This window comes from Amborella trichopoda, chromosome 7, assembly GCF_054954075.1.
Source record: "Amborella trichopoda isolate Santa Cruz 75 chromosome 7, AtrichopodaSantaCruz75HAP2 v2.0, whole genome shotgun sequence".
Classification (NCBI taxonomy): domain Eukaryota; kingdom Viridiplantae; phylum Streptophyta; class Magnoliopsida; order Amborellales; family Amborellaceae; genus Amborella; species Amborella trichopoda.
In genome coordinates this window covers 35,854,109-35,879,842 of record NC_142342.1, presented here as the reverse complement: position 1 = coordinate 35,879,842, position 25,734 = coordinate 35,854,109, and the positions used below count along the sequence as shown (strand labels likewise).

At 40.1% G+C, this 25,734-nt stretch overlaps 1 protein-coding gene across 6 annotated transcripts; it reads left to right on the top strand.

Moving 5' to 3' along the window:
* The first annotated feature begins 3,730 nt into the window (after positions 1–3,730).
* LOC18422758 (pumilio homolog 1) lies at positions 3,731–25,520 on the top strand. Of its 6 annotated transcripts, none has more exons than XM_011626174.3 (12): positions 3,731–4,314; positions 4,504–4,586; positions 5,220–5,916; positions 7,052–7,901; positions 8,372–8,957; positions 9,046–9,187; positions 9,271–9,378; positions 12,150–12,362; positions 12,448–12,558; positions 19,443–19,637; positions 24,642–24,816; positions 25,025–25,520. In XM_011626174.3, exons 3-12 carry the CDS (start codon positions 5,251–5,253, stop codon positions 25,060–25,062), a joined length of 3,084 nt encoding a protein of 1,027 aa, XP_011624476.1. In that variant the 5' UTR covers positions 3,731–4,314; positions 4,504–4,586; positions 5,220–5,250; the 3' UTR covers positions 25,063–25,520. The 6 variants fall into 6 exon arrangements, with proteins under 6 accessions (XP_011624476.1, XP_020527207.1, XP_088727981.1 ...); XM_020671548.2 differs by having other exon boundaries at positions 7,049–7,901; XM_088871855.1 differs by having other exon boundaries at positions 4,149–4,406.
* Positions 25,521–25,734: the final 214 nt, after the last annotated feature.

The following is a 25,734-nucleotide window of genomic DNA, read 5'->3' as shown; positions in this document are numbered from 1 at the left end:
TTTAATATTTTTTATAGATTCGTAGATGGCACGTACAAAATTTCATATTCATACAATTGTTATAAGAGAAACTAAAAATAAAATATTTTGAGACGTCGGATCTAAGATCAAACGATGAATGGCTCTCTCGATCAAAATTGGACGGCTAGATGGCAAAAGAAGCATAAATCTTCTATGTTGTAGGGGAAATATAGAAACCTTTCATTTTTCTTTAACCATCTCCGCCCAACTAAATGGACGATGGAAGTACATAAGCGTCCATTTTTTCCTATGATTGGGTTGTAGGAAATCTTTTTCATACATATAAAGAGAGAGACAAACGGGGTTTCACCTCAATTCATCAACTGCCATTAGAGAAAGCTCCTCCAGTTCCAATACAAAAAAATGTTTTTTTTCGGTGCAGTGGCATACGGATTCGTAGTTGTAGAGGTAAGGTGTACCTTCAAATTTTATCGTGGTATATAATTTTTAGGTAAAATGTTCTTAGGATTATCTCAAAATCTATTTTTATATCTAATTATAGAATTGAAAATTTAAAAAATGGTTAAAATCAACTAGATCTATAAACATATGAAAATCTTGAAAATGGACGGTGTAGATAATATGTTGTAAAATACACTATTTTTGAGACTTAAAATCTTTTTATTTTTCATGGTCATACATCTCGATGTCGAGATGATCAATTAAAGGGTTTTTTAATATTAAAACTACCTTTTTCGATGGATTTTTGAGGTGCATCCGTAGTTCTACATTATAATTGCATCTTTATATAAACTTTTTCCTTCTTAAAAAGCTACTACATGCGATCGTTATTGGGGTGATCTTTGCTTACTGCAATCACTTGTGGCAACCATGCAATAACGAGAGAGAGAATGAAGCAAGACGAAGGAAAGAGAGGAGCAATGGAAAGGGAAGAGAGATGGAAAGCAAAAAATGGAAGCTAAGATGTGGTGAGGTTTGTATAAGGTTGCCTCTTTATATTGTAGAAGTTAGGTGCACCTATAAAATTTACTTGGAGATGTCGTTTTGGCATAAAAAATCTTATGATTGCTTAGAAATCTCTTATTATCTTCAGTTAAAAAATTTAAAATTTAAAAAATAGTACAAATCGAGCAGATCAATAAACACTTGAAAATCTTGAAAACAGACAGTCCATATGACTTTTTACAAGATGTACTAGCTTTTAACTTGCAATTCTTTGTTTTCTTTATGTATATTCATCTCAAGGTCAAGATGATCAGTTGGAGGGTTCTCTTACGTGGAAACACTCTCCACTGTAGGATTTTTGAGATGCACCTTTCCTCAACAGTATAAGGTTGCAACCTTATACAAACTTTTTCCATATCATAATTTAGTCACTTGCTCGAAATTTCGGTAAAGGGATAATAACCTTAGTCAAGGAATGAGAGTTTTCTGGCACATGAGGAGTATTTCATGATAGGGAATTGGGTTGGGGATTGACTGGTTAGCAGCTGGTTTTCAAGTTCAATTCCTCTCACTGAATTGTCAAAAAATAAAAAGTTTATATAAGGATGCAACCTTACCGTGTAACTACGGATGTATTTCAAAAATACCAAGTCAATACATTAAATTATTTGAAAACTTTATCAAAACACATTATTCAAGCATCATAAACCCTATCATAATTTTTTGTTTTCCATATCTGTAGGCCTGACAGGCACCACATAAGTCCCAAGGTACCAATGAAAGATGAGGTGAGGGTCATATTATGAATGAGTGGCTTTTGAGGCTAGGAAACTATGGAAAGTCGCTCACATGAAATTTTGTGCAATCCCCTAGTAAGTACCCACCCTGCTCATAAAAGCTAGGTTCCCTCACGATTTGATTACTGGTATCGGGGGTTTTAGAAAAACTTTTGAAAACTAGGGTTGAAGGTGATTGTACGTGTGGAATAGAACACATGTGTGCGAAGAAGTGCAGCAACAAGCAAGATGAAGCAAACAGATGATAAAGAAATAAAGGAATCGAATACAATAAATATTAAGCAAACAAAATACGATAAGGAACTAAAAGGAATTTAATATAGGAAAGAAAAGGCAAATAAGGTATGACATGAAATTAAATGACCTATTCGAGAAAGATGAAGCAAACTGAATATGAAAGAATATAATTCAAGGGGGAATATATTGATGATTTGTTTTTCCTTTTTTTTTTCACAAATATGAGGATAATAAATAATAATGAAAGCATGAAATGGAAATATTTGATGCACGGGAAAAGCTTAAGACAAAAGAAAAAAAATAACAGAGTAAATTATTTTCTTCTTCTTTTTTTCCACTGGAAAATAAAATCCTAAGAAAAACAGGGGCAAATCAAAAGTACCTAGAGAGATCGGGGTCTGAAAGAGGTTTCAAGGGCTTAAACTAGCCAGCAACGTGATCTGCGTCCCAAGTTTTGAGCTCATGGACTTGCTTATGAGAGGGAGAAGTTGGCTTTTGGATCTTCTGAAATCCAAAAAGCCAGTCCGACAAACTTAATGCTGGACATGCTTACGGAGCTTCTGGAATCTACGAAGACGGTCCGACATAGACTGTGGCAGACTGGAACTATGTCAAACTGGCTTACTGGATTCCAAAAGCTACTCTCTTTTTTTTGAATCCGGTCTGGCACAATTGTGCAAGACCAACTTTTGGATTCCATGAAGCTGGCTCGACATAGAGCAACTTCTCGAGTACGAACATTCGGTATAGGATGATTTGCGCCAAACCAGGTTCTGGGGCATTGTGTGGGTCCAACACTCCGACTTCTTGGAACATTTAGTGCTAGGTTGGCACTTATTGCTGGACTCCATGAAGCCAGCAATTTTTTTGAAAACGGTTACTATGAATTTCATTCAATAAAAGAAGATTACAAGGAAGGGTTAAAGAAGAAAGGGTATAACCACTAATAATGGTTGGTGTACGCCACCATTTGCTAATACTTCAGCTTTGACATTAGCCTCCCTAAAATAATGAAATAATTCAAAGGAACCATTCTTTAAGATAAAATGAATTTCATCAAAGATGCTGCATAATCTCCATGGTGGCTTCGATCTCCTTTTGCCCAAGCAATGACATTACTTGAATCACTTTCAATCATCTTATGACCCTCAAATTTTTTTATTAGTTTTAAACCCTCTAAAAGAGCTATTGCCTTAGTTTCATTCACTGTTGTGTTTCCATATGGCCCGAATAGGTGTGTTTATAATTGCCCATATGATATCTGATGATTCCTCCAAAGCTTGTAGGGCTAGGGTTTCTATAGGAAGGAGCTCTCATCAAAATTCAGTTTCATATAGTTTTCAGGAGGAGGAGACCAATTTATCTTTTTTCCTTGTCTACAACCATTTAGCTTAACAACTTTAGCTGGGTTCTTGAAAATATGTGATTTTGGAACAAAACTACACTCCTTATGAATTGAAAACCATTCAACTGCCAATGCTAAATATTCGATTTAAGAATATGTCTTAGACTTGTGCCCCTTCCAATGTTCTCCTATTTTTCTCTCTCCAAATGTTCCATAAAGTGCTAACCCATAAAAATCTCCATAGGACAATTCTGAACTTCGACAACCTAGGATACATCCATTGTAGAAGGATCAGCTCCATGTAATATGGAATCAAAACATTTAAGTTCAGCAATCTCTTGCACCAGTTCCATAACTCTCGAGTAAAAGGACACCATGAAGCTAGTTTGTCACTATATGTGCCAAACCGTAATATTGAATTCCAGAAGTCGGTCTCCCAGCAAAATTGCCTGACTATGTTATTGGGTTCTAGAAATCGAGTTGAGACCAAAAGCCGACCCGGCACAAAATGTGTCGGACTGGTTTAGAGAAATTACCCATGGGGACTTCACAAGATAGAGAAAATTGGTCAAAAAAAAAGGAGTATTTTACTCCAAAAAAAAAAAACCTTTCTACTGGCAGATGAAATTTTTTAACAATTTTGGGGTAATTACTACGGTTTTAAGGAGTAAGGGATGGGGTTGAGGGCATGCGTAGAAAGTAATACAAGGGGTATCTATAATTAAAAAAAAACGAATATGAAAAGGAATTAGAGCGTGCACGTCTTTTTCGAGAATTCACCAATATTTTCTCTCAGAAATGTTGACCGCGTATATATGATTTCCAGACAAAGGGCACATTTTAGTTACTCATTTCCAGTAAATATAAATACATAACTAAATACATATAAATGCTACTTGTCTTCTTCTTACAAAAATTAAAACCCTAACTATCGTGCCCTTGGACAATTACCAGAGAGTTCTATCTCCCAAATTTCATGGATTTTCTCACTCTCCTTACAAACTAACGGTTAGAACTGCTCCATTAAAACGAATCAATGTTTTCTTTCTCTATTTTTCTCTTAATTTTCCCATACTTTTTAATGGATCAGATGGAACTTGGTATGTATTGTTCAAATTTTCAATAGATTGGTTGTTTTTGTATGATTTAATGCTTTGATTTACTTATCATTTTGTATGTTTATTTTTTTTTTTGCAGAATTGTGTTTCATCGTTTATTCAGATTGATAGCTAAGGGAGCCGTCTGTAGATTTTTTCCAAAAAAGGGAGCGTTCTGTACATGTAAGGCGACTATATTATTTTTTTCTGTTATTAATTTACCTTTCGATGTGTTATTTTTTGAAATGTTATTTACCTTTGGATGTTTGTTTGGGTGTTTGAAATTCATTTTTTCATTTAATGTAATTTAGGGTCACTTTTTATTTGAATTCGATAGTGGCCCTTTTTATTTTTTTGGTGTTAAAGTTGCAATTTTTTTCGTGAATTGAGCATTATGTAGTATTTTAATTATTTATTTATTTAGCATTATGGTGAAATTTCCTCTTTACAAGTTTTATTTGGGAGTTAGTAGGTCATTTCTGACACTTCCTTGATGCATTTATCAAATATTCCTAGACCTTTTCTATTTTTATTTCCTGTTTGAGTTTTGATTGGGTTCTCTTTGCTAACTGTTCGATGTGAGTTTTCACGGAATTAGGATTTTCTATTTCATTTTATTGGGTGTTCCAAATTATTATTTTTGCTTATACAACAAAAACGGTCTTATACTGTTTAATCTGTGGTCTTTGTTGATGCGTTATTTGCTGAAATATAGTTTTGGTCATGAATCAGCTGGCCATGTGACAATGTGACATTTCCTTTCATTCTATTTATTTGCTTATTTATTTTTGATTCGTATTTCTTCCTTGACCTAAGGTTCCATCATTATGCGTGATTTTACCAAGTCATGGTCATGAACATGGTCACAGAGAGTCCATTGCACATGATGTCAGATATCAGTAGACGATCTGTATCACAGGGAGGGGGTTGCAGTGAGCAATTGGAGAAAGAGATCAGCATGATGCTAAAAGAGCAATACATTTGGGAACCTAGTGGTCCTGACGGGGAGTTTCATCCTTGTAGAAGTGGTAGTGCTCCCCCAACTGTTGAAGGCTCTTTGACCGCAATTGGTAGCCTATTCGATCGAAACCTTGGCTCAAACCTCTCTCCACTTAACAAACCTAACAATAGGTTATTATCAGAAGAAGAACTACGAAATGACCCAACTTACCCATCGTACTATTATACCACACAAGCTAATCTTAACCCTAGATTTCCCCACCCTGGCATTTCAAAGGAGGACTGGCGTGCTGCTCAGAGGCTTCAGGCCGGGACTTCTTCAGTTGGAAGCTTCAGGAGGCTATCAGTTGATGAAATAAGCAGCAAGTCTTTGTTCTCTTCGCAGCCTGGTCTAGTGCAAGAGAATGAAGAATGTGATCCTATGGAGGCCAGCGAATTGCGACAAAGGAGTCTCACACGACAGTCCTCTGTGGAGTGGTCCAGGGAGTATGGGCTCTTTGGCTTGCCGGCCATTGGTTTGGGAGCAAGGACCAAGAGTGATGCTAATTTTCAGGTGATTTAATGGTTTCCGTCAGTATGCTGTTTTACTTGCATAATTTTAGAGCAGTGTTTTAAAGCTCAGCAAGTTGACTCTGGGCTTGACCTAGTCAGCAAGCTTTAGACCCCTGGTGAGTCCCATGTAATACGATGAGACTTGCTCAAGGCTAAGGCTTTGTGGCCCTGAAAAATGCTTTTTTGCAAGAGACAGGCTCTGCCAAGTCGACCTGGTTGATTCTGGTTTAAGACCCTAGCGAGTCCTGGCCTGAGTCTGGGTTTTAAAACACTGATTATACTTTTGGGCTTAAATATATGTTTTCTTGGTAGGACAAATTTAGGATATTAGATATGTGTGTAGATTGGTCTGTTGATTGTTAAATGGATGTCTTTGTTTACCGTGTTGGATCTGGATTTAATGATTGTTTCATTGGGTTGAATTGGAATTAATGGAGAGAAGAATGTGCCTCGAGTATTGCATTGGTAACCTCATGCAACATGTTCATGTGAGCACAATATGCTGATGTACCTGTATTCATGTTGCATGTGTTAATGTATGTACTTAGACAGACATACATATCATATAAATCATATTTACATGTGTTTGTGTTTGTGGGTGCCGTTAATGCCTACATGCATGTATGCATGGTTTGGTTTGGATTTTCATACACATCCAATGTGTGTGTACATGGAGGGATACACAATACAGTATGTAAATGCAAATGTATGTGTCCATTGTAACTGTTTCCTCTAATGTGGTTCATGAATCTAGATTTCTAGCAACCATTGATCAAACAATGAAAAAGCTGGACTCTGTTTTTCTAATTCCTGTTATACTTGCTTTTAATCAGTTGCTTATGATAATCTGTGATACACTTGATAATTTATGGTAAACTTGTTTTCCAGAAGAAAAAAAATGTACTTGCTTTTAATTGGTGATATATATTTTCTTTCTTTTGAATTTGAGATTGTAAGGAACATTGGTAAATCAAGTGCAAAGGAACCATAGGAAACCAAATCAATCAACTTTTTGCTAGTTTCCTATTCCCTGCATTCCTGGAAGTAAAAGTCTATTGCTTTCTTTCACCCATACCAATATGCTCTGTTTTTTTCTTTCTTTCTTCTTTTGTTCTAATCCATGTATTATATAGCAGGACATCAGGGGTTCTCTGCCTAAATCTGGTCGCCTTTATCGTCCAGTAAGTCATGGTGCTCTTGATGATGAAGTTGATCTTGCACATGCAACTGGACACCGAATCCTGCAGATGCATAATGGGGCAGATAACTTGGATAATTTACAGCCAGCCCTGTCTAGGGTCAAGAGCGTTGGTTCATCTGGCAATTCTTTTGCATCTGCTTTGTGTAATTCTCTGTCACCAAGCACCACGCCTGATCCACAAGTGGTGGCGAGGTCCCCCAGCCCCTGTCTGCCCCCTGCTGGAGGGAGGCATAGTGCAATTGAAAAGAAGGCTATTGTTGGATCTAATGCCATAAGTGGCATTTCGTCTAGTGTGACAGATATTGTTGATATTGCCACAAGTTTATCAGGTCTAAATTTGTCCAAAAATAGACTGTTGGATGAGAAAAGTCGTTTACATCCTCAGCAGGGGATGATCGATCATGAGAAATTCCTATTTCGTGTGCAAAATGGTCACCAGAGTCAGCAACACCAACTTGTGAACAATTCTGAAAACGGACCTCTACATCCCCCTTCCATATCTCAATCCCCAGCATATGCTAAGTTAATTGATAGCAATGGAAACATAAATGACCATAGTATTTCTAAGATGGGTTCTGATGGGCTTGCTGATTGGGCAAAAGGGACTTCATCAGTGAGTTTGTATCCTAAAGCTCCCTCATCAAGCAGCGCTTCTAATTTTGATGGATCCAGTACTCTGTATCAGAATTCAAATTCTCAAAATGCAGGCCTTCAAAACTTTAACTTGAATGGATATTCCATGAATCAAATGTCACTATCTTCAACAAACAGCCATTTTTGCACAGGTGAGGTAACTTCATGAGTTTAATGTTTATTTAACACCAGCTATTGGGATTCAGTCCTAAAACTGATCTGGTTTGAAGAAAAAAAATGTTCCAAGGAACTGTTGGAAGTGGTCTGAACCAGTCACTGCACTGAGTTGTATCTGGTTTGATCTGGCTGGTTCACGCAATATCTTCCTTTACAAAGGGGGGCTGTTTTTTCCACTGCTGTTTTTAGTAATTCACCTAATGTTTTCAATTAGACTACCAGAAAACTTGGGTGGCCATTCTACCCATTTATGTTGTATGAATTGGCTACCTTTGCATGGACATGGGTGTATGTCTAGGAACATTGTTGGCCAACTAACCATCCCCCATTTAAATTTTATGTCTAATCAGTTGAGCCGGATTTATTGGACTGACCCCTTCTGTTTGACATCTGTTCCAAAACATTGGGTTGAGCACATGAATACTGACAGTTGCTGTCTGTCCAGGAGCAACTCTGAGTGAGACCAATGATGTGCAAAGTATGAATAGGGCCGTTAATCAAGTGGGGGCAGGTCTTCAAATGCCACTAATGGACCCTTTGTACTTGCAGTATATGCAAAGAGCTGTTGAATATGCTGGTCACGTTACTGGAAATTTAGGTGATCCTTCAGCGGGGAGGAACTACATGGGGAATTCTTATGTGGATTTACTTGGACTACAAAAAGCTTACTTGGGTCTTCTTGCCCAGCAAAAATCCCAGTACGCTATGCCATTTTTAAGTAAATCTGATGGCTTGAATCATGGGTACTTTGGTAATGGTTCCTGTGGAGTTGGCATGCAATATTCTGAGTTCCCAGTAGCAAATTCTCTTCTTTCTGCCTCTCTTGGAGTTGGAAATCCTATTAGACAAGGTGAACGGAATCACCGTTTTCCAGCCATGAGGAGCTCAGCTGGAGCCACAGGATCATGGCACTCAGAAAATGGTGGTAATATGGAAGATTGTTTTGCATCATCCATGCTCGATGACTTTAAGAGTAACAAGATGAAATGTTTTGAACTTTCAGATATTGCAGACCATGTTGTTGAATTTAGGTATTTATTTGGGGTCCTTTTTTTTTTTTTCTTTGTCCTAAGGGCAACATTTATTTATTGGGAAGATTTATTTTTTCTTTGCCTCCAGTGCTGATCAGCATGGAAGCCGGTTTATTCAACAGAAACTGGAAACGGCCACAATTGAAGAGAAAAATATGGTCTTTCAAGAAATCATTCCCCATGCGCTCTCTTTGATGACAGATGTCTTTGGCAATTATGTCATCCAGAAAGTATGGACCAAAAATTTCATCAATTCTGAAATTACTCATTTTTCATGCATCACACTGATTGATCTCTTATATTTATTTCTTAGTTTTTTGAGCATGGTACTACAAGTCAGAGAAAGGAACTAGCTGACCAGCTTTCTGGGCATGTATTAGCACTCAGCCTTCAAATGTATGGATGCAGAGTGATACAGAAGGTGCTCTCTTCATTCATTTTTACTCCCTTGAGCTCTTTAGCTCATATCATCGCAAATATTGTTCTGAGGTTTTGATGAATGTGGTTTTCAAATGCAATCTCTAAAGTTTGGTTTCTAGGATACAACTGAAATTGCAATTACAGTGATAAGCATTATAAATATTAAGAAAAGGAAAAAGGTTATATAAGGGAGAGGCCCTAAACAATCAAATTAAGATGTGCCTTAAAAAATTCACAGGAAGCGGTTGTTTTGATGCTGAAAAACCCTCAATTAGATCATCTCAACCTCAATATTTATGGACATGAGAAAAAATAGATTTTAACTATTGGAAATAGTGCATCTTGTAATGTATTATCTGGATCGTCAATTTTCAAGTGTTTCAAGTGTTTATAGATCTTCTCGATCTACACTATTTTTTAATATTTTAAATTTTATAATTAGAGATACAATTAATTCAGGTCACCATAAAGATTACTGGTACTAAAACAACTTATTTCGGCACTATTTGAAGGTGTGCGTTACTTTGATTGTTTAGGGCCTCAGCCTTATGCAAACCATACCCTAAAGAAAAAGAGTTGTGATTTATCCAATGATATAGTGTTACAGATTTGCAATGTTTATTGTGCTAAGATCAATTTACCAAAAAAGTATGCACACTCATTATTAATGTCTGATGAGTTTAACATTACTCAAGATTACAGGCAGGTTCTATGCTCTATCAGCTCCATCAATGAGATAGCGTGAGCAACTTCAGTATGCCTCTCTCTCACTCTTTTCCACCTTTATTGTCAATCACGCTCCAGGCATTAGTATTCCTGGCATTCATGGGTATCTTTATACCATGGTTATCAAATTCAAGATGGAGCATGAGGCTCTAGGGGGCTTGATGTGTCATGCTTGATTCGCCTGTAGCAGAGGCATCAATTCCTATGCGGGCAAATAAATATAATAAAGCTAGAAACATTATAACGGTTAGAGAACAACACAAATCTGTGATTTATTTGATATTAGACATTTTATTTTAGTATTTGTCTCTAATATATATACTGTCTCAGTCACTGTAAGAGTAACACTTTAACAAATTCTCCATCTTTAATATAATGAGCATGTAAAATAAAATACTATGTACTTGGCAAATACACCAAATACCAAAAAACTTCAAGACTAAAGCACAATGATACACGAAAAAGGAACCAAAATGGACCCAAAAAAATCCTTTTTTATTTTCTAGTTTCTTGGTGCAATCACCTTCAAATCTTCTATGAGTTAATAACTCAATATCGTGTGCTCAAAATTATTCCGAAGTGAGATGAAAATCAACTAGGAAAGGCTCCTTAAAAATCATACGAGGTTTGCTCATAAAATTGAAATCTTAAAAAAAAAAAAAAAAAGATTTTGAACAAGTTGGATTGAATCCCTTTAGAACCATAAAATTTTGGCTCTAAGGGGTTCTCAAGGGGTTATATACTCCCTCTCCCCCGCCCAAAAGAAAAAGGAGAAAAAACAAATCCTTTCCACCCTTTCTTTAGCAGGGAAAAGACCACCTCGTGGGCTATATTGCTGCCCACAAGCAAGGTGGAAAAATGCAGCTGCCTATGTGGTCAATGTGCTGCCTAGACAGGCAGATCATGTACGCCCATCATGGCGATGTGGTGCAGCCATGGACTGCTCCACCTTGATGCTGCCGCATAATACGGTATGCAGCCGCATTTGTTAACATTGCTCTATACTGACAAAATAAATAAATTGTTGTATATTCTTCAGTACACTTTAAAATAAATATGTGGAAGATAAATATAAAACATGTGTTGTATCAGATAATATAATCTGTAATATGTGTTACAAAATGTGATACTGTATGTGCTATGTATCATACAATAGATATTACTATGTTCACATAATTGGGTGAAGTGAGTTATTTTTGTGGATACGACGCTCATTTCTCTTATAAAATATGCTTCTTCCTTAATTAATGTAACATAGCTGCTCTTATCCTTTTGAAAAATATGGAAAGCCCTCTTTTGTCTCATGGAGAACATATTTCTTTAATTTATTCCAGAGAATGTCCATAACATAGTCAGTTTGGTGGGAGCTGGAACCTATTAGCCGAGAATGGGATTCAAATATTTTGGCTAATTTGCTATATTAAAAGTTTTGGGTTATGAATATTGGCTAAGGCTATTTTGAAGTATCTTTTATAGCTGGATTCCTAATGCTTGAGGGTCTCTTTGCTTGTTTCAAAGACAGTTGATGGTTGAAGGGGCCAATAGGGTAGCAATTTACACATTTCCTTCTTGAAGTCTTCTTCTTGTCACACTGCCAGCTTGTTGATGCACATTTATGTCATCTGTATATTGCATTGGTAATGTATGCTGATAAATGTTAAATACCATATTGGCCCATTCCTTTCACCACGTCACCTGCGGGTCTATTTGATGTGTTGCTTAATTGCCTTTAAGCAAACAGTTTACTATCTGAATATTCATATGGCAGTCTTGATCTCTTTGCCTCCCTTTAATGTATTTTTATTGGTTAGACTAGAATAAAACTGGTACCCCTGGCTCCAGTGTTTTGCAGTGATGGTGGTGGGCAGCTTACTGCTGTAGCATTTAAGAACAATTGATTAGACCAGCTTGGTAAACTTGGTTTTCTGATGTTTTGATGTCTTTGTAATATTTGGTATCACTCTTTTCTAATTAAAGGCGAGTTCTCTTCCTCCATTGCCTTTTAACAATCATATCTGAAGCTTAAGTTGGAACTGGATCATTCAGGCAATCGAGGTGGTTGATGTGGGGCAGCAGACTCAAATGGTTCTAGAGCTTGATGGTCATGTTATGCGATGTGTACGGGATCAGAATGGTAACCATGTTATTCAAAAGTGTATAGAGTGTGTTCCCCAAGAAAGGATTCAATTCATTATTTCAGCATTTTATGGTCAAGTTGTGGCACTATCAACTCATCCCTATGGCTGCCGGGTCATTCAGGTGTACATTCTTTACTTTTTAATTTGGTCTTATCATATATTATCTTCGTGATGCATTCTGAAGGGCCTGTCTGTGATGGCTTCAGAGGGTCCTGGAGCACTGCAATGATGCAAAAACGCAGCAAATCATGATGGAGGAAATCTTGCAATCTGTGTGCACTTTGGCACAAGATCAATATGGAAATTATGTTGTGCAGGTTTGTAAGTTAATCATCAAATCGTATGGCATGATTTTTGTTGACAAGAGGTGGGGAGGAAATCAGATTTGCATGAATCATTGATCTGTCATATTGAAGTCTCTTTCTTGCTTGACACAAGAGAGGAGAAAGATGGAGAAAAAAGAAAACAGAAAGAAGAGGGGGGGGGGGGGGGGGGAGGGGTATGTGCCCAAGAGAGGAGTTTTGGGTGCAAATGTGTGCATGCATAAAAAAATTAGTTTTCTTTGTGTCTCAAAATAGGAAATGATAAATTGGTCATAGTTCCTGGTAGTGACTATCAATTGCCTTTGAAAGTTGGAGGCTGAATGGCCAAATGGATGATTTTTTTGCGAGGTTCACGTTCGGGAGTGGTAACGCTTATCGATTCTGTTGTTCCTGCAACTGAGATTGAGGTTGCAGATGCATTTAAGAATTTTTTTAATTTATTGGTAGCTATTTTGTTATTCGAATTTCCATTGGTTGGGATTATGGTTTTGCTTGATATGAGGGACATTTATTTGGTTTAAAGTGCTTTCCACAGCTAAGCCCCTGCTTCAGTGTGTTGCTAGCCTTGCCATTTTTTCATTGGTTAAATGCCCTTGTAGGCTGATTGGCTTAGAAATATCTTGATTAAATGCTTTCCTGGTAATGACCATCTATTGCCTGTGAAAGTTGGAGTCTGAATGGGCAAATGGATGATTTTCTTTGCGATGTTTTCTATTGGGATTAGAAACGCTTATCAATTCTGTTGTTCCAGCAACTGAGATTGAGGTCGCACATTCATTTAGAAATTTTATTAATTTATTGGCAGCTATTTTGTTATTCCAATTTCCATTTGTTGGGACTATGGTTCAGCTTGTTGATAGCCGCGTCATTTTTTTGTTGGTTAAATGCACTTGTATGCTGATTGGCTTAGAAGTATCTTGAGTTTCAGATATGCACCTTATGTCATAGCTGATACTGAATTAGAGGTAGTCAGAGGTCCTTTATTTTTCGCTTTCTTTTTGTTTTTTTGAGTGGTTTCACTTTTTGAGTATGAAAGTTTGACTATTTCAAGAGCTACCAAATATTGTTAGTCATCTTGACAAAATAACAAAGATGAATCAAATTCCCGGAAAAATTACAAAAAGGTACCTTACAGAAGTCTTGGGAGTAGCCATTTTCAATACTTTGATGTCCTTATTATTATTATTATTATTATTATTTTTAAGAATTGACGGTTGTATTTAAAAAGCAAAGTGAAGTTACATTAGCATGACTATGACATCCCACCACTTGGCCACTCCCTACATTGCAAAAAATGCCACATGTCCGTGGAAGGAAGCTCTTCGACCTGGCAACGAAGGTCTTTGACCTGGCAACCCCCTCTCGGCCAGATATTGGACATTTTGAGCGTTGGTGCAGACCCCCATCATCTTAGACTTAGACATATTAATTCAAAAATCAGTCGCCTACTTGAATAATTTGAGGAAGAGGAGGAGGGTGTGCGTGTGTTGGGAATTAGAGTTGCAGAACAAAGGCCTGTCATCGGCATACTGGAGGTACGACACCACTGTCCCTTGGTTGCTAGATTTGATCCTTGATAGCCATACTCTGTCATACAGTCTACCTACCTGTATGACAGGAAGGGAGAGAGGGGATCGCGCTGCCTTAGTCCCCTAGAGGAGCTGAAATAGCCTGCCGTGATCCATCGATTAAGACCGAGAACATCGGGCTGGAAATGCAGCCATGGACCCAAGCCCTCCATTTGGTCCCGAAGCCCATTCTATGGGGGGTTTCGTCGGGATGCCCCAATCGACGTGGTCATAGGCCTTCTCCCAATCAAGTTTTATGATGAGGCTTGGAATTTTGGATAAATGTCTTGAGTGTATGCACTCGTGGCCAATGATGGCCCCATCGAGAATATGTTGGTCCTTCACGAAGGCCCCTTGGTTTTGAGAGATGACCATCCCAACACTTCACGGAGTCAGGTGGCAAGAACCTTGGAGAGGATCCTATAGGAGCTATTGGTAAGGCTAATGGGGCGAGAGTCTTTGAGTTCTTCAGCCCCCTCGACCTTGGGAATCAAGGCAATAAATGTGGCGTTCATACCATGATGCCCCTCTCATGGAGCTCTTTAGAAAAAGCTAAGACATCAGGTTTGAGAAATCCCAAAAGGTCTTGAAGAGTGCAACTGGGAACCTATCAGGTCTCGGGGTCCTCTCTTGGGCTAAAGATTTGATGGCCAAGAGGATTTCTTCCTCCAAGAAAGGCTATTCCAACTGGGCTGCTGCTTCTGGGGGGATGGAGTTGAAAGACAAGTTGTCCATAATGGGTCTAGGCCCGTGGGGAAGCTGAAAAATTCCGTAATAGCAAATGGGATGAAGGGAGGGTTGTCAAAGATTTGGTCCCCAACTTTGACGAGGGAGATTGAATTGTCCCTTCTACGGCAGTTTGCCATTTATGAATAAATGTGGTGTTACTGTCTCCACATTTGAGCTATCTGATTCTTGAGTGTTGGAACCAAAATATTTCTTCCTTTCGGTGGAGGTGGATGGATTGGTAAGCGACCTTGGATTGTGTTCTAAGATGATTTTCTTCTGACGAGAGAGGCTTGATCTCCTTGGTAAGGTCGAGGGTTCAGATAGAGTCAAGCAACTAAGTTTTCTGTCCTTGAAAGTTGCCTGGGAGTTGACGGCTCCAGGATTTAAGCTTAGCTTGGAGGAGCTGCAGCTTGTGTTGGAAGTGGAAACCTGCACGACCATGGCTAGAGGCGGAGAAAGAGGTCCACTAGGCAGAGAATAGTGAGGGAAAATTTGGCTATTCGAGCCAGGCCAATTCAAATCTGAAGGGTGTAAGCCTGACGCACTTTGGGTATCCAGTAATATGGGCTTGTGCTCCAAGGTAGTCTTGGGGAGGAGGGCCTGGGAATGGGAACCTGGAAAGGCTTCGTCCCACATGAGATTTGTGAGGAATTTGTCCAATTTGGGCAAGGATGGGTGGTTCGACCAGGTGAAATTGGCCCCTAGTAAAGGGATGTCAAAGAGTTCGTTTCTAGAGATGAAGTTCGAGAATTCCAGTATGCCGTGCTAGATTGTAGAGCTTGTGTTTCTTTCATGAGACCACCTAGTGATATTGAGATCTCCCCCGAGGCACCATGAAGAGGGGGAAGGAGGAGAGAACACAAGGTCGTCTGATTCAGACCATAAGGCGTCCCAGACATTACCCAAGTTAAGGCCATATATGTCTGAGAACTTCCAACAAAAACCGTCGGAGATCCTCGACAGGGTAAGAGTTACAGAGTAGGATTTCACTGTGGATTGGATGAGGGAGTGGAGAGAGGGTTTCCAAATGACCCATATACTCCCTGGGGCCCCTTGGGCCTCAAGCATCTCCCATTGATTGGGTATTGATCCTCATACTTGGCGAATTTGGGGGAGAGTGGGGTGGGGAGCTTGGTCTCGATTAAGGCTAGCATCGAAGGAAAGAGCTGAAGGTAGTAGTCTTTGGCACAATTTTGTTTTTGGGGTTGTGGGCAAGGCCCCTCACATTCCAAATGAGAATCTTCATTGGATTAGAAGATGGTAGAGGGGGTGTTTTTGAGTGAACGTCTGACAAGTCCCAGGGGGGAAGCTTCCGACAAGAGGGAAAAGTCGTCTTCTGTCATAGGAAATGGTACAATGGAGATTTGCAAGCTCCCTAGGGTTTGCAGGCTTCTGCTTAAGTCTCTTGGCTGATGCCAAGAGAAAATCCTAAATGTCCTTGTTGGGACCATTGTTCTTGAATCCCATAACCTTGAGAACTTCCTTGATATCACACAGGGTTTGGTCCATCCCTTCCACGAAAATGGAATCCATTGATTGAGGGAGAGGGTATGTGAATAGTTTGAGGATGTCGTGCCGCCTGTGTGGGTCAGTGAGGGGGGATGACTGAGGTGCCGCCCTTGTTGAGATACCCTACTCAAGGAAGAAGTGATGGAGGGGGTAGAAGCAGGGGAGGAGTTCCTCATGGGGGGAAGAGGGGAGAAGTCGGGGAAAGGAAAAGAAGATATGAGCAGGGGTGAAGAAGAGAGGGCTAGGATGGATGCCAAAGGAGGGAGGTTGAAGAAGTCTGGGCGGTGCTCAAGGGCTAGGAGATGGGGTGATAAGTGAGGGGGATACTCAGAGGGGATCGAAACTAGAGAGGGAGGTGAATAGGCTGGTATGAGGGTAATGACTGAAAGTGAATAATTGGGTACGCTAGGGAAAACTAGGGAGAAAGAAAGGATGAGTGAGCATAGAAAATGGGGGCACAGGTTGTGAAGGTGGGAGTGAGGTGGGGGTTAAGGGGAGAGGTAAAGTGAGAGGGGAGCAGGCTGGACACCACAGAGGGGTTCCAGAGGGCAGAAGGCAAGGGGGAGGTAGAGGCTTGAGATGTTAGAGGATAGGGTGAAGCGAGGATGGGGGTGGGATAGGAAGGGAGGAGGATGAGGTATCCACAATAGTCAGGGAAGTACCGAGGAGAGTGTGTGATGGGCTTGCTGGTGGGTGATGGGGAGGAAGGGGTGGGGATGGGGTCCCGATGAAGAGGGTTCACCAGTCAGGGCTGAGGGAGGGAGGGAGGGATGGGTCGGCAGTCAGTGAGACAGGGTGGATCTCTTCGGGTAGCGTCTGAGCACGAATGATAGGGATGAAAGGTTCTTGGGAATCGAGGGAGTCAGGGGAGACTGTAGGGTCGGTATGAGGGAGAGGCCAACCTTGTTGGATTGGTGAGAGTTCATGGTGGTAGCTTCAGGGATATGAGAGGGAGAGACTAGCACAGAGGAGGGGCTTGGGACTTACGAAGAGGAAGAGGGACCGGCTTTCTCCGGCATAGCGGAGTAGAGAGGGGGAGGGAAGTAAATGGGAGGGTCAATGAAATGATCCTTAGCTGCCTTGAGATCTAGTTCCAGAAAGGTGCAGGGGCTGCGATCGTTAACTGTTGTTTGATTGGAGAGGGTAGTCGACGTCTTAGGCTTGAAAAGGTGGCTCAAGGGCAGTAAGGTGGCTTGGGGAAAGTACGCAATCTTGACACGCGGGAACATGCTTAGCGGGGACGCAAGGTAGGCGTCAGGGTTTGTCATGTGGTTAGGGTGGGCGGGATGTCCCAGAGGGAGGAGGGGTGGAGAATGGGGCTGTGATGGAAGGTTGGATGGTGGGGATGGAGGGACTAGTGTGCAATTGACGATCGACAACATTTCGAGGGAACTTGGGGTCCTAATTTGTGCTATCGGATGAGTGGTGAGGACGGTGATTTCTGCGGCCAGCTCGAAAGCGACCATGGTTATCTTTCTTGCAGACCACTGTGGTCTAGGCATCCTGGTCTACTGCCGTGCCCTTTTCGTGGTCCTTGGTCTGTGGTCCTGTGCAATCACGTTGATGGTCCAAAGATTGGCCGAGGATGGCTTGGGCTATGGCATTGAACTAGGCGATGTGCACCTAGAAAAAATGGCCCTCTGCTTCCAACCAAATAGAGGGAGGGATAGGTGAAGTTCAATGGATTTGATGAGTAGCGGGATGGCTCCCAAAGGTAGAAACGCCGACGATTTTCAATGGGTTGAGATGAAGGAATTACAAGCTTCTCTTTTATTGCCTTGACGGTGTTAGGATGCCATGCATGGAGATGAAGATGAATTTTGAAGGCCTGCAACCATATCTTTCTTCTGGGTGTAGCATCGTGGCTGTGGTTCCAAGTGGTCAGGCTAAGGGGGGCCCGTTTGAAAGAAGGTCTGCAGCCCTGGAGTGCTCTCTGTGCGCTACGAACCAACGGGAACGTGAACAGTATCCCTCTGCCTGCCATGGCATAACACATTAGGTTTGGTTCTTGCCAAAGGTTACGGGCCCACATTTCTATACCTCTGAGGTCATCTCTGTGTGAGTGGAAGTATCCGACCTAGGAGGATTTCAGGATTTCACTAAAACCGAAAGTGGTTTGGCCTTGGATGGAGATGAAGGTGAAATGGACTGTCTAGGTAAGGGAAAGTTGATAGAGGGGAGGGTGGAGGAAGCCAGGGACGCATGAGGGTTGGGGGATGTAGGCTGGGGAAAGAGCGGGAGGAGCGCAAGAAGGCTTAAGGGCAGAGGCGTAGTCGAGCACTGGTTGGGTGGGTGTTAGGGCGGGCAGGATAGGTGGAGGGGCTGACAGGTTAGGAAGGTCATGGGCTGCCAGTGAGGGAGCAGAAAGGGGAGAAGTAGTTATCGAGGGGGCAAGTGGATGTCTGGGGGGTTTCAGGAGATGAGTAATTGTTCCCCTATGGTTTTGAAGTTTGCACTCGCCTCCTTTATGTTGGTGAATAATAGGTCATAAAATGATTACAAGAAAAAAGAAATATGCAGATAAGTTGAAAAAAATAGTTAAGTTTTGTTCAAAGAAAACATTAAAGCTATAAGATAATCAGTGAACCAATAGAAAAGTTGATGACATGCTGGACATGTGCAGGCTCGTGGAGTGAGGTTTCGTGATGACTTTGAATTTTGATTTTCATATATAAGCTACCCTTTGTCTACGGTTTGTTATATTTACTGAAAATCTGCTTATATGCCAAACTTGAGAGTTTTGGTACATTATGCTGATAACCTGCACATCACAGCATACACCCCCATTCCCCACCGCCTGCATCCCTCTTCCTCTCCTCTGGGTTCTGGCACTGATGCTGTAGGGACATTATTTTTGAATTGTACACATACAACTATCAATGCTATTTTATTTGATAAAATTTGTTCAGATTTCCCTTTGTGCTTTTCTTTTCCTCCTACCTTTCTGTATTTTTTGTGGCATCGGACTTTTTTGATTGTTCATGTTGTTTCCTGAATGCCTGATTTTTTAATCAACATCTTGCTGTTTCCTGATATGGTAATTACTATTTTTTTCATAAATTTTCTTTACAGCATGTGCTAGAGCATGGGAAACCTCATGAGCGTTCTGCAATCATTGAGAAACTAGCAGGACAAATAGTTCAGATGAGTCAACAAAAGTTCGCTTCAAATGTGGTTGAGAAATGTTTAGTGTTTGGTGGCCCTGCAGAGCGTCAGCTTTTGGTTAATGAGATGCTTGGGTCTACAGATGAGAATGAACCCCTGCAGGTTTGTCCAACTCTTTGGACCTCTAAAATTGAACAAACAAAAGCACTCGATTTCTTCGGCTTCTTGCATTCTTAGGGCAAACTGGTTAACCATTTCTCTGAAATGTGGTGCCTATATCATAAGTTTGAGGATATTGTGGTGTATGAATTGTGCACTGTTGTTATGATTAATGAAGATCACTCCGTTTTTCTTTCGGTACATGGGATTGCCATTCTACTTCACCATACATGTTTAGTGAAAGATAGTTGGAAGTGGAGACTTCAATTTAGCTGGATCTTTTGATCTATATGCATATTTTTCTTTATCTATACATGGAATAACTCTATAAATAGATTTATGGGTTTTGCTTTATAGGCTTGTTAGAGTATTCATTGCTTTATAGCATGAACCAAAAGAAACAAATTGCAGTGATGAAATGTTGTATCTTGAATTGTCTGGTACTTCATATGAGGGCTTTTATTTCTAAAAGAACTGCATAAATTCACTAACTTACACTAGCTGCACTCCTGATCTGAAATTCCACTTGAATACCAGGGTATGTTTCTTGATAGCAGTCATGAAGTGATGTAGCTCTTGCTTCTTTTTTTTAAGTACATCATTACTAGTACTTCTTTGATGATTCTACCTTGATTTGTCATGATATATCTCAAGAAAGCAGCAAATAGAGAACTGCCCAAAGAGATTGCACCATCACTAGCACTACTAGAGCAAGGCCATCAAATGTGGTATGCAGCGACAGGCACTACGAGGTTACAATGTGCTGGGAAGCTCTATGTGGTCATAAAACAGGCACATCAGTTCCTACGTGGATGATAAATACAAAACATAAAAAAAAAATCATAAAATTTTTAAGAACAAAAAATGGCACAATTATATGATATATTTGATAGTCCGGCATTTTTAGTTGAATATTTGTTTCTGATATGTACCGTGGTGCATGTTGTTCGCAGATGATATAGTTTTGATCGATGAAACCAGAATTGGCGTCAGCACAAAGTTAGAACTTTGGAGGAACGCTATAGAATCCAAAGGTTTTATATTAGTTGGTTTAAGACAGAGTAAGTTTAGTAATAATAGGAATAGAGACGAGGAAGTAGTTAAGATTGACTGTCAGGAAGTACAAAAGAGACCGTCCTTTCGATATTGGTCAATAATCTGGGAAAATGGAGAGCTTGAGGAAGATGTCGCACACATAATTAGAATTGGGTGGCCGAAGTGGAGATGTGCAGCTGGAATTTTATGTGATCGTCACATACCTATTGAGCCGAAGGGCAAGTTCTATAGGACAACTGTGAGACTAGCTTTGCTCTATGGGACTGAATGTTGGGCAGACGAAAACAATATACCCATAGAATGAGTGTAGCGGAGATGAGGGTGTTGAGACCGATGAGTGCAAGACAAGAAGGGATAGAATTCGAAATGAATTTATTCAGGAGAATTTTGGTATGGCACCAATAGGCGATAAGATAAGAGAGAGTAGACTTAGGTGGGCTGGCCATGTGTGGCACCGACGAGGTACAACACATGTTAGGAGTTGCGAGTTAGTTTAAGTAGAAGGACTGAAAAGAGCAAGGGGTAGGCCTAAACGGACGTGGTTAGAAGTAGTCCGAAAAGACATAGGGACTTATAGCCTCATTGAGGTATGACCTTTAATAGAGCAGAATGGCGGATCAGGATTCATGTAGCTGATTCCAATTAATTGGGAAAAGGCTATGATGATGATGATGATCTGTCTCCGATATGATGAGTTTTGGCAAAATTTTACGTTGACTGCCTACCTAACACAACCCAACTCCTTTACCCGGGCATAGGATAAGTTAAGGGGAAACTTTAAGGTCATTACCCCTTGGGAAAGTTTAGGTATGACACCAATAGACGATAAGATGAGAGAGAGTAGACTTAGGTGGGCTGACCATGTGTGGTGTCGACCCAGTGCATCACCTGTTAGGAGGTGCAAGTTACTCAAAGTAGAAGGATTGAAAAAGACAAGGGGTAGGCCCAAAAGGATGTGGTTTGAAGTAGTCCAAAAAGATATGGGAGCTTATGGCCTCATTTAGGATATGGCTTTAAATAGAGCAGAATGGTAGACCAAGATTCGTGTAGCTGTAATTGAAAAAAAGCTATGATGATGACGATGATCTGTCTCTGATATATATGTTGTCTCAATTGCTTTTAGAGTAAATACAAGCATTATTGTTTGGTGTTCACAATTTACATCATTTCATTTAACACATAAAATAACATGGTCCAATCCATTTATCAAATTGAAAATAAGAAAAGCCAATGGATACAGTTTATATGAGGTGGCAACTTTCCTTGCATAAGTAAGGTGGCAATGTTTTACACTGTTCATTTTAGTTGGATGGTGTAGATTTGACATGTCTTTTAAGACAATGTTAAAATGTGACACGTCTTTTAAGATAGTGACAAATCTACACTACCTAAATAAAATTGATGATGTAAATGATTGCGACCTTGTTTCTACAAATAACGTTGCAACTTTATGTGAACTTTCTCCAAAATCAATTACCAATCACTTAAGAAAGTATGCTTCTATGATACTATCAAAGAAAATAATAATTAGCAACTTTAGCATACAGCCAAATAGTCTTTTACTAAATTAGAAAGTAGTGACTCTAGCATATGGCCAAATACTAAGTAATTGGCAAGTACTTCAATTTGGGACCGAAACACAATGACATAAATATGAAAAACATAAAATTTAATTTGTCAAGTAGTTAGATTTGATCCCCTCCCCTTAGAGTTGGAAAAAGAAGGTTTTAAGGCGTCATGGGGTCTTACATATCCTCTCCCCCAAACCTTTTCTCTCGTTTTCTTCTTCTTCTTTTTTTTTGGGTGGGGAAGGAGGGGCGGGAGGAGGGGGGGGGGGGGGGGGGGGGGGGGGTTGGATGGGTTGGAATACCAAAATATCGCTGCTCATGGGCTGTTTTTCTGTTTTTCTGCCCATGAGCAGGGTCACCCTATGCAGTTGGCATAGGCTGACAATAAGCCACGTAGGAGAGCCCATCATGGCCACCTAGGCAGGCCTATGGCCACATGGCTTCAATGCGACCACATGATGCGTGGTGGATCTAGAAAAAATCTGCCCCACTACTGCAAACACTGACCAAAGTACAAGTGGTGGATCTAGAAAAAATCTGCCCCTTGCTACTGCAAACATTGTTACCCTGATGATCATTGGTCCATGTAGGCGTCTTCACATGTGTTAACATTACTTCAAAATTTGGAAACCACAATGCTGACGATCACCCCTTCTTATTTCTGATCGGTTATAGGTATCTAGCCAAAGGCAATTATCTTGGAGGAGGGAGGACATCCTTTACTGGACTTCCTCGCGACATTTGACATTTCTGTGTTGCAAAGTGTAAAATAATTACTCATTGATAGCTACTCCACCTCAAGGTCATTCTATCAACCTCAACTTCGAGATTAATACCTCTTTTAAGCTACTTAACAATCCATTCAACTCAAGTATGTCCTCATCCCTGAGATTCCTTTAGAAAGGACTCTAATTTACTCCATACTCCGCCACTTGAGACAACTGTCATCTAGATTTGTCCGTTTACTCTAACCAGTTGTGGAAATCGTACCTTCGGTGCCCAGCTCCATTCTAAGAGTTATCGCGTCACTTGAATATTTGATCATTCTATGCTTTTTATGCAGTCCTCTTAGTGAACTCCTGGGCAGCCCAATTCATTTGACAAGAAGTGGTAGAAACTGCATACAAGCTAACCACCTTCTTCACCCACAACTACCAGCCGTCCATCCATAATTGCCCTCTTAACCTCATCTGAAGCATTGTACCATCTCCTCAGCAGATCTTGATTGCCACATAGGGGTGGCCTGTCCAGCTCCTTAATTCTTCTATCTGTACGCTACCATGCTTCTCAGGTTAGGTTTACCCACATCTGGGTCCCAAAGGCCTTAGGCTTACCCACACAAATTTGGATAACTTGGTTGATGTTAAGCAAAATACCTCTCAAATTGTACCCTCTAACCACCTCCTCCATCTGACTCCCTCTACCTTGATCCCCAAGGCTGATGGTTATTCTTTGCTGATACTAAGCCCATATCACCTAGAACCATGCGTAATTACCGGTCTGAATATTAGAAGCATTACAAAACCGAGAGTGGGACTAGAGATGCGTCCTCCTGGTTCTGCCTTTAAAACTCTCAAGTAGCCCAGCCTATTAATAAGACAACTGAGTGGGCTTTAGATGATGGTAGAAAAAGTTAGCGAGCGGGTCTTGCTTATCTCAGTCCTCTAGAAGTTCTCTATGAACCTTCGGTGGATGCATATGCCATGCTGTAGAAGTTATAGACATACATGCCATCATCTCTTTACAGAACAAGGAAACCCATTTCTGTGATTAAGAAAACTCCGATCCATTCGGTCAGAAGCCTTCATCATGTCTGCCTTTTAACTGATGTTGGTCTGCGTGACTGCATGTGGGGAATTAAATGTCAATTCTTTCTCAAAAAGCAGGTGTTTTGCATCATTAAACCAAAGTAAGGGGGACATAATATGTGAACACTTGTTATAAACATTAAAAAAACTTGGAAATTTTTTCAATTCCTGGAATTTCCATGCTCTTTAGATAAAAATTGTGTGTTCAACTAGAGAATTTTCTTACTCAATTCAACCTGGGAAGAAGAGACACATTATGCTCATTGGCTAGAATGGTTTCATACAATTCAAAGCTTTTTTCACTTTATTTCTTTCATCTTCATTTATAATGAATGAAGTGGCTTTATTTGATCGACTCATTTAAGCCTCTTCAGCCATGGCCTGTGATTTGTGAGATAAAACATGATGCTAGATTCTTAAAATAGCTAGATTGTTACTATATGTACTACATGAAGTAGAATGAATTGCTTAAGACTATACTTAGGAAACAAATAAAAAGTAGGTGGTTTTCTTTATCCATATCTTGAGCGGTTGCATGATGCTAATCCAAAAAGAAAAAACTACTTTTGTAACAGGCCATGATGAAGGACCAGTTCGCTAACTATGTCGTGCAGAAGGTTCTTGAGACCTGCGACGATCATCATCGTGAGCTCATTCTTTCACGAATCAAGGTCCACTTGAATGCCTTGAAGAGATATACTTACGGCAAGCACATCGTGGCTCGTGTCGAGAAGCTTGTTGCAGCTGGAGGTAAGAAGGATGCCCTCCACATTCCATTTTCTTATGTCATTTTATAGTTATTTATATTCATTCTTGCCCTAAAATATATTTAATTGTTGTTCATTAGATAAACACAGGATTCAATATCTAGACCCAAAGAATCAAAGGAAAATAACAAAATCTAGTTTTCTTTTCTTTTCATTTTTAGTAATCCATTCTCCAATTGATTTGCTACCAGAGAGGCGCATCGGGGTTCCACCTACGTATATGTCCTGAAGGTTTTGAGAGTGCAGACCATGTACAGCTAACAAGACTGGTGAAGTATTTGCCAGCCGGAGTATGTTTTTCCAGTCCAAAGTAGAGAGAGAGAGAGAGAGAGAGAGAGAGAGAGATTGGTATGGCAGATGGTGTATATGATAGGGGCCGATCAACTAAATAAATGTGTATGTCAGCATATGTACTGTTGTTTCACTTATTTGTATATTCTGTAGTCTAATTTGACGACGACGACACATCAAAGAGGGTGAGCTTAGTTAGGGTTTAGGGGAAATGAGGCATTGTGGCTCAAGACGTTTTTTTTCATAACCTTGAGATGCATGTACACGAGTGTACTGTCTGTAAAGAGAAAAAGGAGTGTAGGGTAATGTATAAGAACGTTTGGTGGAAGATGTTTTCTTCATAAATAAGGGGTTTCACTCTGAAATCCTTACTAATAATACAAGGATATTGGAGGATACATGTTTTGAAGAGTGAAGAGGTTATGCTGCTTGTTTTCGGTATGTTTATCTTTCTTATTATCTGAAGGAGAAACCACTGAAAATGATTATTGAGATTGCCAACATATTTTATGGGACGGTTTCTATGAATCCATGGCCTCTAATGTAGAAATGGGGCCCCTCTTAATAATCTATTTTTAAAATGGATTTTGGTCCTAATTTTTAAGGAATA